Below are 12,951 nucleotides of genomic sequence, written 5' to 3'. Positions count from 1 at the left end.
ACTTCAGTGGAGTGGCTTTACTGCTCCTTAATACCTGACTGGTAGAATTTATACATAAGGTTCACTGGGTTAAAAGGAGCACTGATAATTTTTAGGAAAATTAAAGGATTTTAAATGCACCTTAAAGAGCTAAAAATACGAAACAAAGTAGGATAAGCTTTTGATTGGTACTGTACATTTTTGTAAGATGTAAAAACGGTCCGGTGTGAAAGTGTGATTACCTCAGCACCAGTTCACAACATGTGACGGCGTTTTTAACACTATTTTAACATATATATTATAAGCACAGCTTAAAATGTATTATGATCACAAGTCATAATGCTTTATAAACATGGCTATAATGCAGGGGTGTCCAAACTACGGCCCGCGGGCCATTTGCGGCCCGTTTCCTTTTTTGGAGCGGCCTGCGAGGTATTTTAGAAATAGAATGAAAGTTGGCCCGCTGTTAAGCAGGTTTTTATAATGTGAGATTCAAAGTTTGAACGCTAGGTGTCAGAAACGGGCCAAAGAGTCTAAAAGCGGAGAGAGTGCGCATTTCTAGCGCAGAAAAACGGGCCAAAGAGTTTAAAAGCGGAGAGAGTGCGCATTTCTAGCACAGAAAATGGGCAAAAGAGTTTAAAAGCGGAGAGAGTGCGCATTTCTAGCGCAGAAAAACGGGCCATAGAGTCTAAAAGCAGAGAGGGTGCGCATTTCTAGCGCAGAAAATGGGCAAAAGAGTTTAAAAGCGGAGAGAGTGCGCATTTCTAGCGCAGAAAATGGGCAAAAGAGTTTAAAAGCGGAGAGAGTGCGCATTTCTAGCGCAGAAAAACAGGCCAAAGAGTCTAAAAGCAGAGAGAGTGCGCATTTCTAGCGCAGAAAAACAGGGCAAAGAGTCGAAAAGTGGAGAGAGTGCGCATTTCTAGCGCAGAAAAACGGGGCAAAGAGTCTAAAAGTTGCCGTAATTAAGGAGTTTAATATTAAGAGACATCATGAAATGAAACATCAATTAGAAAAATCTTAGTTTACACAACACTGTTAAAGATAAAGATAGTAAGTCAAGTAAAATGATGTGTAAATGAAATAATCAGGAAAAAAGTATTATTTAAAGTGGTATATTTCATTATTTGTTTTATTATTTTAGTCTGTGGCCCGTGACTTCAAATATATTTCTCCTTCTGGCCCCCAACAAAAAAAGTTTGGACACCCCAGCTATAATGGGTTATGAATTTTTATAAACATTTATAGCCATGTTTATAATGCCTTATGATTGCATTATAATATGATTTGTAAGACGTAAAAACGGTCCGGTGTGAAAGTGTGATTACCTCAGCATCAGTTCACATCGTGTGACGGCGTTGGGGCTGACGCAGGGGAAGACCTGCCTCATGCTCTTCATCAGAGACAGGCAGTAGTCACAGTAGAGTTTAAAGCTCTGTGCCAGGAGGCTCTCCTGCCCGTCCACCACCACGACCACGACCAGCAGCCCAGCGTTAAGAGCAGAGAAACACACAGAAACACTTCACCTTCAACATCCGCTCAGAGCACCTCTCCAGGACCTCCAGCGTTCAAGACGGAGAGCCCTCGAGAGCAGCGTCTCCCAGACATTTAGCCTGTGGATGAGCAGTCCCTGTCATTCCTGATCAATGAGCTTTTAGAAGAAGAGCCTTACCAGCTCCTTCTGCACATCTCCAGCCTCCCACTCGGCCTCCACGGCCCTCAGCAGCCTCAGCAGCAGAGAGTAGCACATCCTCTGGGAGCGGTGGTGGCTGCTATAGCAGTGCCAGCGTCTGGAAACGAGTAGAAAAAAAAACGTGAGCTGAGTTAGAGAGCAGTGAGCACGTCAACAGTACAAAGCTCAGATGTGTAATAGGCCTATCATGATAATTGAGTTGTCAATCTATCGATCGATTAATCGATAAATCCCAAAAACTTTATAGAAATAACTTTGTGACCCCACTTTTCAATGTAACTGAGTTGGGAGAATCACCATTAACAATAATACAAATAACAGTTAATTACCGTATTTTTCGCACTATAAGACGCACTGAATTATAGAATACTAGTAAGGAACAGGGGTGCCGCCATGTTTTCTTAAAGGTTCTTTAAAAAAACATGTTCTTTTAAAGTTAAACGAGCGCTGGATGTTAATCTACACAGATTTCTCTACTAAAAATACTTTTTATTGGGTTGAGTAAAGTGATCTAAGTTAGCTTAGATTTCCAGATTTCCACTAAGGCTGGGTGCAGCAGCATAAGGATTATCAGCTAACTGCTAAGACTAGCTGCCCGACAGAGCTACACTGAGGAACCCTAAGTGTTTCAGTAAGCCAGGGCGATATTAGCTAGTGGTTCGTTCCACATTTTAATGCTTGTTTTAACACGGTAAACACACAGGCTACAGTTCGAGTGAAAGAGCTAGCGCTTAGCGCAGTTAGTGGGTAATGCTAATGCTGCTCCAGCAGTGCTAGCCAGGCTTAGCCACAGGCTACAGGCCAATCATACTCACCTCTGAATGGCGAAAGAGCTAGCGCTTAGTGCAGTTAGCAGCTAATGCTAATTCTGCTTTATTATATTTATAAAAAAATATGGGTAACACTTTCTATGAATGTCATCTCTATAAGACTCTAAAAACATACTCATAACACATTATAATTCATTCAGAAGGCATTATAAACATGACTATTGTCGTGGAAATCGACAAAGACAGTCAACGAGCCGGGATGCCAAAAAGAGAAGGTTTTTATTTTGAAGTTGCAAAAAGGAAAAATAAAGCAAAGCAATGGATGAAGAATTGAGAGTAGTCAGAAAGATCGGAAAAGCCCCTTTCTGTGTCGACTGGGCATTTTTATACAGTCCCCCCTGCATACATGAGGCAATCCCCTCGTGATCTGTTTTGGAACAGGTCACTACCAAATATAAAAAGAGGAACAGAAACTGCACGTACCAGAAGATAAGCTTTTTAGGAGAGAATAATTCATGAATCAGAAAGCTCTATTTTACTATGACAAAACAGTTTCCAGGCAAACCTGATTTTCATTCCTTGAGGAGAGAATAATTCATAAATCAGAAAACACCATTTGCTATGACCCGCTAGTCTCCAGGCAGAACTCAATTTTTATAATCTTTGCCCTTAAGTCTGAATGAATGGCCTTATCAGAGAATATAAGTTCACATAACACTCAATGATAAAATACTGATTGAATGATTAACAGGATGAATATTGAATGATTAACAGGAATAATCAGTATAATTGATTATGAATACATGAAGTAAATCAGGAATAATCAGTATAATTGATTATGAATACATGAAGTAAATCAGGAATACATGGAATAAATGTTGATTTTCCCCCACACTATACATATTTATAAAAATGTATAATTCATCATAGCCATGTTTATTATGCATCATGACCTGTGATTATAATGCATTAATAGCTGTTTATAACATATTATACATCAATACCAAGAAACTCAGTCCCAGCTTGCAGACTTTATCATGACTAAAAAAGCTTCCAACTTATAAACACACCCTCAATAATCCTATAAATATATGTTTTAACCACTAATAAATTATTCTTGCCTTGAACATAATATTAATTATAGTCAATTATAATGTATTATAACAGGTCTTGTGCGCTCTAAGTAAAGTGCCAGGCTTTCATTGTGGGACTACATCATTAACGATATATAAACACTATTTTAACATATATATATATATATATATATATATATATATATATATATATATATATATATATATATATATATTATAAGCACAGCTTATAATGTATTATGATTACAAGTCATAATGCTTAATAAACATGGCTATAATGGGTTATGAATTTTTATAAATATTTATAGCCATGTTTATAATGCCTTATGATTGCAATTATAATATGTTATGAATGTGGTTATAGAGTCTAATAGAGATAGAGGCATTCATAGAAAGTGTTACCAAAATATGTAACCCATCATAGCCGTGTTTATTATGTATCATAAATAGTGATCATTATGACATTCATAGAAAATGTTACTAATATTTTTTGGTAACACTTTCTATGAATGTCATCTTGATTAGACTCTATAACTACATTCATAATATATTATAATGCATTCATAAGGCATTATAAACATGGCTATAAATATTTATAAAAATGCATAACCCACTATAGCCATGTTTATTAAGCATTATGACTTGTGATCTTAATACATTATAAGCTATTCTTATGATATACATGTTAAAATAGTTTATATCTATCGTTAAAAATCTAGTCCCAAAATGAAAGTCTGTCACTTTACTTAGAGCGCACAAAGACCTGTTATAATACATTATAATTGACTATAACTAATACTATATTCAAGACAAGTAAAATTCAGTGGTTACAAATATATTTATAGGATTATTGAGGGTGTGTTTATAAGTTTGAAGCTTTTTTAGTCATGATACAAGTCTACAAGCAGGGACTGAGTTTTTTGGTATTGACGTATAACATGTTATAAACACAGCTATTAATGCATTATAATCACAGTTCATGATGCATAATAAACATGGCTATAATGAATTATAGAGTTTTATAAATATGTATAGCCATGTTTATAATGTCTTATGAATGCACTATAATTTGTTAGGAATATGTTTATAGAGTCTTATAGAGGTGACATTCATAGAAAGTGTTACCTTTTTTTTCATTTATTCACATTTATTTTTCATTGAAAGCATCATTTTGAAAAGAATAATTTTATTTGCCAAATACTCTGTGTATCACTAACAGTTACTCATGCAAAAGCAGAATAAAGTCTTTTAAATAGCCTTAAAATAGTGTAGTGCAGTTATGTTCATAATTTATAACATATAATTCATAATTACATTAGGAACTACAATTGCAATTATCATGAAGTTTTTAAGTTCTAGAACAAAGTGTCAGGGTGTTACGGGACTTAAAATGAACAGTAAAGCAATGATTACAAAAAACAAACAGTGTAGTGAGTTAATCTTGTTCCCTGTATCTAATACAAACATAATGGCCTGTTGCAGCGGGGACAGGTCAGCCTGCACAGCATGATGGGAAAGCACAGTCCATGCAGCTGGACACACTTGTCCATTCCAGTTATGAGGGTCTTTCTGCAAGAGAAATGCCTTAAATTCAGTGATTTTTCATTATTTTAGTTTTTTTTTATGTTCTGCATTGTAGATTAATACTAAACTCATCCAAATTATGAAGAAAAACATATGAAATATGTGTTAAACAAACCGGAATGTGTTGTATATCTAAGATAATTCTAAAATATAAAAGTAGCACCTTAGATGCTTAGTAGATGCTTAGATTTCTCAGTCAGTTTTATGAAGTAGAGTCTCCTGGAATTCAGTCTTTCAGTTAACAGCTGTGCTGAACTCATCAAGAGTTAATTACTTGAATTTCTTGTCTCTTAATAAAGTGTTTGAGAGCATCAGTTACAGTAAAGTAGTGAAGAGGTAGAGTTACAGGTATACAGTGAATAGTGAATATTTGAGTAATGTTCTAATCCAGATTATGAGAAGCAAGAAATACTCAACTAAATAAAAAATATATATATTTTAAAGCCCTATATGGACTGGATTAGTTTCTCAGGGGGTTCTGGGGTGATTTTCTCTTTTATGGGGAGTCTTCTGTAATTTTATTCCTGTCCGGAACGACCATGTACGTGTTTTTTTTTTTTTTTTTTTTCTCAGACGTCCTCTGTCTTCGAATTATCTACTGTTTTTCTCTGAACTCTTTTTCGTGGTCCTCCGTTAATTTTAGTCCTGTCCGGCCCCACATATCTGAGTTTCGTCTCCTCCGTTTAATAAAAAAAGCTATTTGTCCACTGCTGTGCACTGTTATTACACTTTGGGCACGCGTTTCCACGGAGATTCACATTAAAAACACAACAGTGAGTGGAAATGGAGGAGCTACTGAATGCGATGTCACGTGACTGAAAAAAAAAAGCCTAAAAACTCACTGGTCCTCCTGTTTTTTTTTTTTTTTATTCCAGTCCGGATGCAAGAATTTTATCACTGAGTAGAAATGTGAAATATTTTTCACAGGCATCCCCCTGAGAAACTAATCCCATTAAGATAAGGCTTAAGAAACTTTATGATGGAACTGGCACTCATCAGGATTTAAGTTACTACATGAATCCTTATGTGTTCCTTCAAAATCTGATAGTCTGATCACTTCTCTATTGATTTACAGTGTAGGATAAAAACTAAAACATTGAATGTGTGAGCTGTATAAATAAAATGAATAAGATATGAACATAAAAGCCAAACCTGAACATGATGATGCTCATACTCCAATATCTGACTCAGCATCTTCTGGTGGATGACCACATTGGACACCATTTTGGTCAGAGCGGTGTCTCTCTGCACAACAGAATCAGACGTTCTTTCAGAGTCTTTATAAATAAAAAACTCTGTAGATCACATGACTCTCCAAACCATCACTGATCATCAGTACATTTTACATTTCATTTAAAGTAAATGAAGGGAGCAGAGTCTGGAGGAAGAGTGGAGAGACACACAGTCCAAACTGCTCGAGGTCTAGTGTGAAGTTTCCACCAATCAGTGATGGTTTGGATAAAGAGACATGTCATCTGCTGGTGTTGATCCACTGTGTTTTATTATCAAGTCTAAAGTCAGTGCAGTTTTGTTTTCCCACAAAATCTTACAGCACTTCATATCTTACAGCTTCCCTCTGCTACTGACAACTTTTATGGAGATGCAGATTTCATTTTCCAGCAGGACTTGGCACACTGCCCACACTGCCAAAAGTACCAATTGGTCTGATATAATATTCTAATTTTCTGAGACACTGATTTTTGGGTTTTTATTGGCTGTAAGCCATAATCATCAATTAAATCACCAATGAAAGAAAATAATATAATATATGAGTTTCACATTTTGAACTGAATTACTAATAAATAACTAAATTTTCCAATGATATTTGAGTTATTTGAGATTCACTAATATATAATTATTTTTCCCCTTTTTTATTTCATTGCTTGATTCTGTATATTTACTATATTTATCTGCTTGTTATATTTAGGTCTGTATATTAACCTTTTGAACTTTAGGCTGTTTTAATGTGTTTTTTCTTCGTTTTTGTTTTTCAGTTCCTCTTTCAGGTCTTATAACACAGTAATTACATCAGACAGACACATGTCCTGATCTCTTTTACTCCAGAAGACATACGGCTGCTCAAATATATAATCATTTAAAATGTAAAAGGAAGCAGAATTGTTATATTTTCCTGGAACTGATCATGTTTTATGTTTTAATCAAAATTTTACCAAGCACCTGTTTTTTTTTTTTTTTTTTTTTTTTGCTTATGTTTGAATGTATAGACTTTAAATATATTCACACCTAAGATATCTTTCCAAAAATGGTTAGACTAGAGTGTTTATGAGTTAAGAACATAAGAATATTGATGATTTTAGTTCATTACATGGATTATTAATTATTACTTTGATAAAATACATGGAGAAACATCATCAGGTGGATTTATTTTTCTTGATGATCAATAATCACACCTCTAGGATACATTGACATACACTGACACTCAGAGCAGCCTATGCCTTTCAGTATTTATATATGATCAGGACACACAAATAAAACTATATACAAAAATGTAAACTTTTTAGTCTAAATAAATAAAAATGTTTAGTGCAAAAAAACTACTTAGTAAAAATGTGCAAATAAGATAAAAAATATATAAAGTAGTGCGCACACCATACCTAGCTTTAGTTTCTAGAGTAAAGCAGGTAGTTTCACACTTTTTTTTCTGTGGACACTTTTGAGTCTTTATTTACTGATATTATTTGGTTTGAAACATCATATAAATATGTTTGAAGCACTAAAGGTAAATAATATTGGTTGGGGAAGGAGATTTTTCACTTTTTTAGGTGTTTTTCTCTCAATGGGTTTCTTGTAGATTTAGCTTTACTGCACTGGGATGTCATCACTATTTTTAGAAAGAGTAAGCTCCGCCCTTTCTAACCATATATGGATTATGTTTATGTGTGAAGGGATTCCTGATTAATTAAGCTGAGAACACAAGGTGAGATTTTGGACTGAAAATCCATCCGTAGGGTTTTAAGGTTTAATGCATATTTAGTATATTTAGTGCTGTATTTAAGCAATAGAACACGAGAGGGAGTGTGTTATCACAAATAAGATCACGGCTGTGATTCGGTTGTAGGCACGAGCCCAAGGCGAGTAGTTCCACAACAACTGTAACAGAACTGAAACTTAACTACAAAACAGTGTATGGTTCAGGCAGACTAACACCACGAAAGTTAGCTTGAAATCTTTAATTGGGAATAAGTGAAGATGGTAACGTTAGGAGCGTGAAATAACGCTAATACTCTCCTCTCCTGCTCCGTGGAGTCGTCTTCAGGTGAAAGCTGCACATTTTTTGAGCATTTCTGCTTTCTGTTTTGCTGGGTGGTGTTGGTTTTAGCTAGCTGGCTGGACTGTGGTTAGGTTAGCGTAGCTTGCTTTAGCTCAGCATTAGCTTAGCTTAGCCTAGCCTGGCTGGTTAGCGTTCTGGCTCTCAGACGGCATTAGCCGAGCGATTTTCCTTCCCTTTTTCCACAAAAGACGACCCAGCGCTGCGGGCTGCAGGCGAGCGTGCCGTGTCTGAACGCTAGCCTGTGCTAAGCGCTAGCCTGTGCTAAGCTAACGCTGCTGCGGGTGTGCTGTGTATATACGCCATTACTCGGCAACGCGTCAGCGGAGTGATACAGGTTTAGTGTGAGAAGGCCGTGATGTTATCACAAATATCAGCACGGCTAGAACACTTCTCAACCAATCAGATTGTGAGGTCAGAACTAACTGTTGTATAAATGTGCATTACATTGCTGTAGAGCTATTGGTTAAGCATTTTAATAATTTTATCTCCTGCTGTCATGAAATTGACAATTGGATTCACCGTAAAACACCAATAATTATTTGTAAATCCCATTTTTTTTAAATGCTTCGAAATAATGTAAAATTGTTTGATATTTAACTAGAATACAGTCCGATTAGGTGTGCCATCACTCCAAACTCCAACACTTCACTTTTAAAGGTAAATGGAAATAAATGGAACGCAGAATAATTTCCAGTTCAACAAAGAACCCCTCATTTTTCACTAATCCTTTGTATTTGGGAAATCCATTGATACTAAACTGCTTCAGAATGCATTATTGAAAATGACGGCACATAATGGTTTAGTCTTTTTTCAATAATTGCTCGCAGCTAAAGAACTCTGGAGAACATTAGCTGCAATTTGAAAGGCATTATTATGAAGACTGGATTAAATGAAGCCATATCTTTCAATAATTTATGTTCTGCTCCCTCTAAACATGAAATAATCAGTGAGCAGGGGGCTGGAGGGGTCGGTAGAGTTCAGAGCAGGTCTGCTCCAGGTGAGCTGCGGTACCTGGGTGGTGAAGAGCCGCAGGATCAGGTGACATTCTCCCTGCACTTTAGACGCACTGGACCGTGGCTCCAGTTTAAACCACTTATCATAACCCACCACTGGAATCTCCTGTAAAGAGAAATAAAAAAACAAGCATTAGTGTAAAGAGATTAGAGAAGAACCAAATTCGGTAACACTTTCTATGAATGTCATCTCTATTAGACTCTATAAACCCATTCATTAAATGTTTTAATGCATTCATTAGTCATTATAAACATGACTATATATATATATATGGTAACACTTTCTATGAATGTCATCTCTATAAGACTCTATAAACATACTCATAACACATTATAATGCATTCATAAGGCATTATAAACATGGCTATACATATTTATAAAACTCTATAATTCATCATAGCCGTGTTTATTATGCATCATGAACTGTGATTATAATTTATTAATAGCTGTGTTTATAACATGTTCTACATCAATACCAAGAAACTCAGTCCCAGTTTACAGACTATATCATGACTAAAAACACTTCTAACTTTTAAAAAACACACCCTAAATAATCCTATAAATATATATTTAACCACTCAAAAATTATTCTTGTCTTGAATATAATATTAATTATAGTCAATTATAATGTATTATAACAGGTCTTTGTGCGCTCTAAGTAAATTGCCAGACTTGCATTGTGGGACTATATTATTAACGATAGATATAAACTATTTGAACATATATATTATAAGCACATCTTATAATGTATTATGATCACAAGTTATAATGCTTAATAAACACAGCTATAATGGGTTATGCATTTTTATAAATATTTATAGCCATGTTCATAATGCCTTATGAATGCATTATAATATGTCATGAATGTGGTTATACAGTCTAATAGATATGACATTCATAGAAAGTGTTACCATATATATATATATATATATATATATATATATATATATATATATATATATATATATATATATATATATAATGCCTAACCCACTAAGGCAATGTTTATTATGAGTTGAATGAATTGTGATCATAATACATTAATAGCTGTATTTATAACACGTTATACATCAATTCCAAGAAACTCAACCCCAGCTTGCAGAATTATGCATTATGACAAGAAAAAGCTGCCAACTTATAAATACACCCTGTATAATGCTCTAAATATATTTTCAATCGCTCATGAATTATGCTTCTCTTGAATATAATATGTATATAAAAGTTATAGTCACTCATAATGTACACTGAAAAAAATGATGTGGAAAATTTACTTTTAAAAAGTTTCGCAACTTTCTGCATTTGCTTTTTTTAAGTACATTTATTTTCATGTCAATTTAAGTAACTTCAACTCAGTTTCAAGACTTAAACGTTATACAGAGTAAATAAGAGAACTGAACTTCAGTCAATCCTTTCTTTTAGTAAACGTTACTTCATTTATTTTACTGAATCAATCCTTTCTTTTAGTAAATTTTACTTCATTTATTTTTACTGAATCAATCCTTTCTTTTATTAAACTTTACTTAATTTATTTTTACTGAATCAATCCTTTCTTTTAGTAAACTTTACTTCATTTATTTTTACTGAATCAATCCTTTCTTTTAGTAAACTTTACTTCATTTATTTTTTACTGAATCAATCCTTTCTTTTAGTAAACTTTACTTCATTTATTTTTACTGAATCAATCCTTTCTTTTAGTAAACTGTACTTCATTTATTTTTACTGAATCAATCCTTTCTTTTAGTAAACTTTACTTCATTTATTTTTTACTGAATCAATCCTTTCTTTTAGTAAACTTTACTTCATTTATTTTTTACTGAATCAATCCTTTCTTTTAGTAAACTTTACTTCATTTATTTTTACTGAATCAATCCTTTCTTTTAGTAAACTTTACTTAATTTATTTTTACTGAATCAATCCTTTCTTTTAGTAAACTTTACTTCATTTATTTTTTACTGAATCAATCCTTTCTTTTATTAAACTTTACTTAATTTATTTTTACTGAATCAATCCTTTCCTTTATTAAACTTTACTTAATTTATTTTTTACTGAATCAATCCTTTCTTTTATTAAACTTTACTTAATTTATTTTTACTGAATCAATCCTTTCTTTTATTAAACTTTACTTAATTTATTTTTTACTGAATCAATCCTTTCTTTTATTAAACTTTACTTAATTTATTTTTACTGAATCAATCCTTTCTTTTAGTAAATTTTACTTAATTTATTTTTACTGAATCAATCCTTTCTTTTAGTAAACTTTACTTCATTTATTTTTAGTGAATCAATCCTTTCTTTTAGTAAACTTTACTTCATTTATTTTTACTGAATCAATCCTTTCTTTTAGTAAACTTTACTTCATTTATTTTTACTGAATCAATCCTTTCTTTTAATAAACTTTACTTCATTTCTGTATACAATATTACCTAATTACAATTACTTAATTTATAAATTATTATTATACAGACATCCCAAGTTGCAAAAGTTGATTTCAGGGAGGTTCACACACATTCAAATATTTACATAATCTCAAAGATTGATTTTGTAAACAGACCAAGTCTCACTGTCTCAACACATGGATATCATGTAATACATTCTTTTTAGTATAATAGTATAAAGAATGTATTACAGTGTAATATGTGTGTTTTAAACTTCATATTCAGTTATTCAGAGCTTACATGTAATGGAATATTCAGGCAGCCCAGAAAGTCGTCTGCGTTCTCCTCGCTGCCCGATGCTGCCGCCCCATTGGCTCTCACAGACTTGGCGATTTGCTTGAAGTACCTAAATATGATAATATATTCATGTTTTAATAAACAGAAGAAAAAGCTGCTGAAATTATTATACCTGTGGCTTCATTCTTACAATAATGCAGGACATACCTGCCCATCCCCCTGAGCCCACTGATCTCATTCAGCTTCTTACACGCCTCCGCCACAGACACGTCGTCATCATGATCCCTGCGGAGAGAAAACAGGAAAATGGGTTTCTGGGTTACGTCGCTACTGATTTTTAACACAAATAACAGGATAAAAGAGACCAGAAACACACATGTAGTCAATAAGAATGTCTTCAATCTGTTCTTGTTTTAAATATAGCACTTGCAGGACATATCAAATTAGAAATGAAAAAATCATTAATAATAAAATATAAAATAAAATAACCAAAAAATCCAACTTGAAAAGAATAATATGAATGTAAAAGAATAAATGAAGTAAATGAAATAAAATTGTTTAAACATTGCATTGTATCAAGACCAATACAATAACTAAAATCTAAGGCCACAGTTCATTTTCATACAACAGTATATAGAAAATGTAAAGGAGGTTAAAAAAAAAAAGAAAATATTGAATACATAGGCCTGTGCAAGTCTCATCGCAATGCTTATTGCTATCTTACACCTCACTAACAGTCTACTTTCACGTCTTTCTAAATAGCAACGGTGCTTTTAAACATACAGCTCTGCAAAAATTCAAGAAACACTTCATAGGTTTTGTTTGAGTAAAATGAACATTGTTGTTTTATTCTATAA

At 33.5% G+C, this 12,951-nt stretch overlaps 1 protein-coding gene across 2 annotated transcripts in view; it reads right to left on the bottom strand.

Moving 5' to 3' along the window:
- Window positions 1-12,951, bottom strand: part of baiap3 (BAI1 associated protein 3) — a 129,140-nt gene that overhangs the window by 40,725 nt on the left and 75,464 nt on the right. For both annotated transcript variants that reach the window (XM_022666661.2, XM_049475946.1), the window contains 7 exons: window positions 12,302-12,379; window positions 12,098-12,203; window positions 9,421-9,528; window positions 6,270-6,362; window positions 4,999-5,102; window positions 1,649-1,766; window positions 1,305-1,429 (listed from right to left, as the gene is read on the bottom strand). In XM_022666661.2, coding sequence (XP_022522382.2) covers window positions 1,305-1,429; window positions 1,649-1,766; window positions 4,999-5,102; window positions 6,270-6,362; window positions 9,421-9,528; window positions 12,098-12,203; window positions 12,302-12,379 — 732 coding nt within the window. The remainder of the gene's footprint in view (window positions 1-1,304; window positions 1,430-1,648; window positions 1,767-4,998; window positions 5,103-6,269; window positions 6,363-9,420; window positions 9,529-12,097; window positions 12,204-12,301; window positions 12,380-12,951) is intronic.

Source organism: Astyanax mexicanus, chromosome 3, assembly GCF_023375975.1.
Source record: "Astyanax mexicanus isolate ESR-SI-001 chromosome 3, AstMex3_surface, whole genome shotgun sequence".
Taxonomy (NCBI): Eukaryota; Metazoa; Chordata; class Actinopteri; order Characiformes; family Acestrorhamphidae; genus Astyanax; species Astyanax mexicanus.
This window is presented reverse-complemented; position numbering and strand designations above follow the sequence as displayed.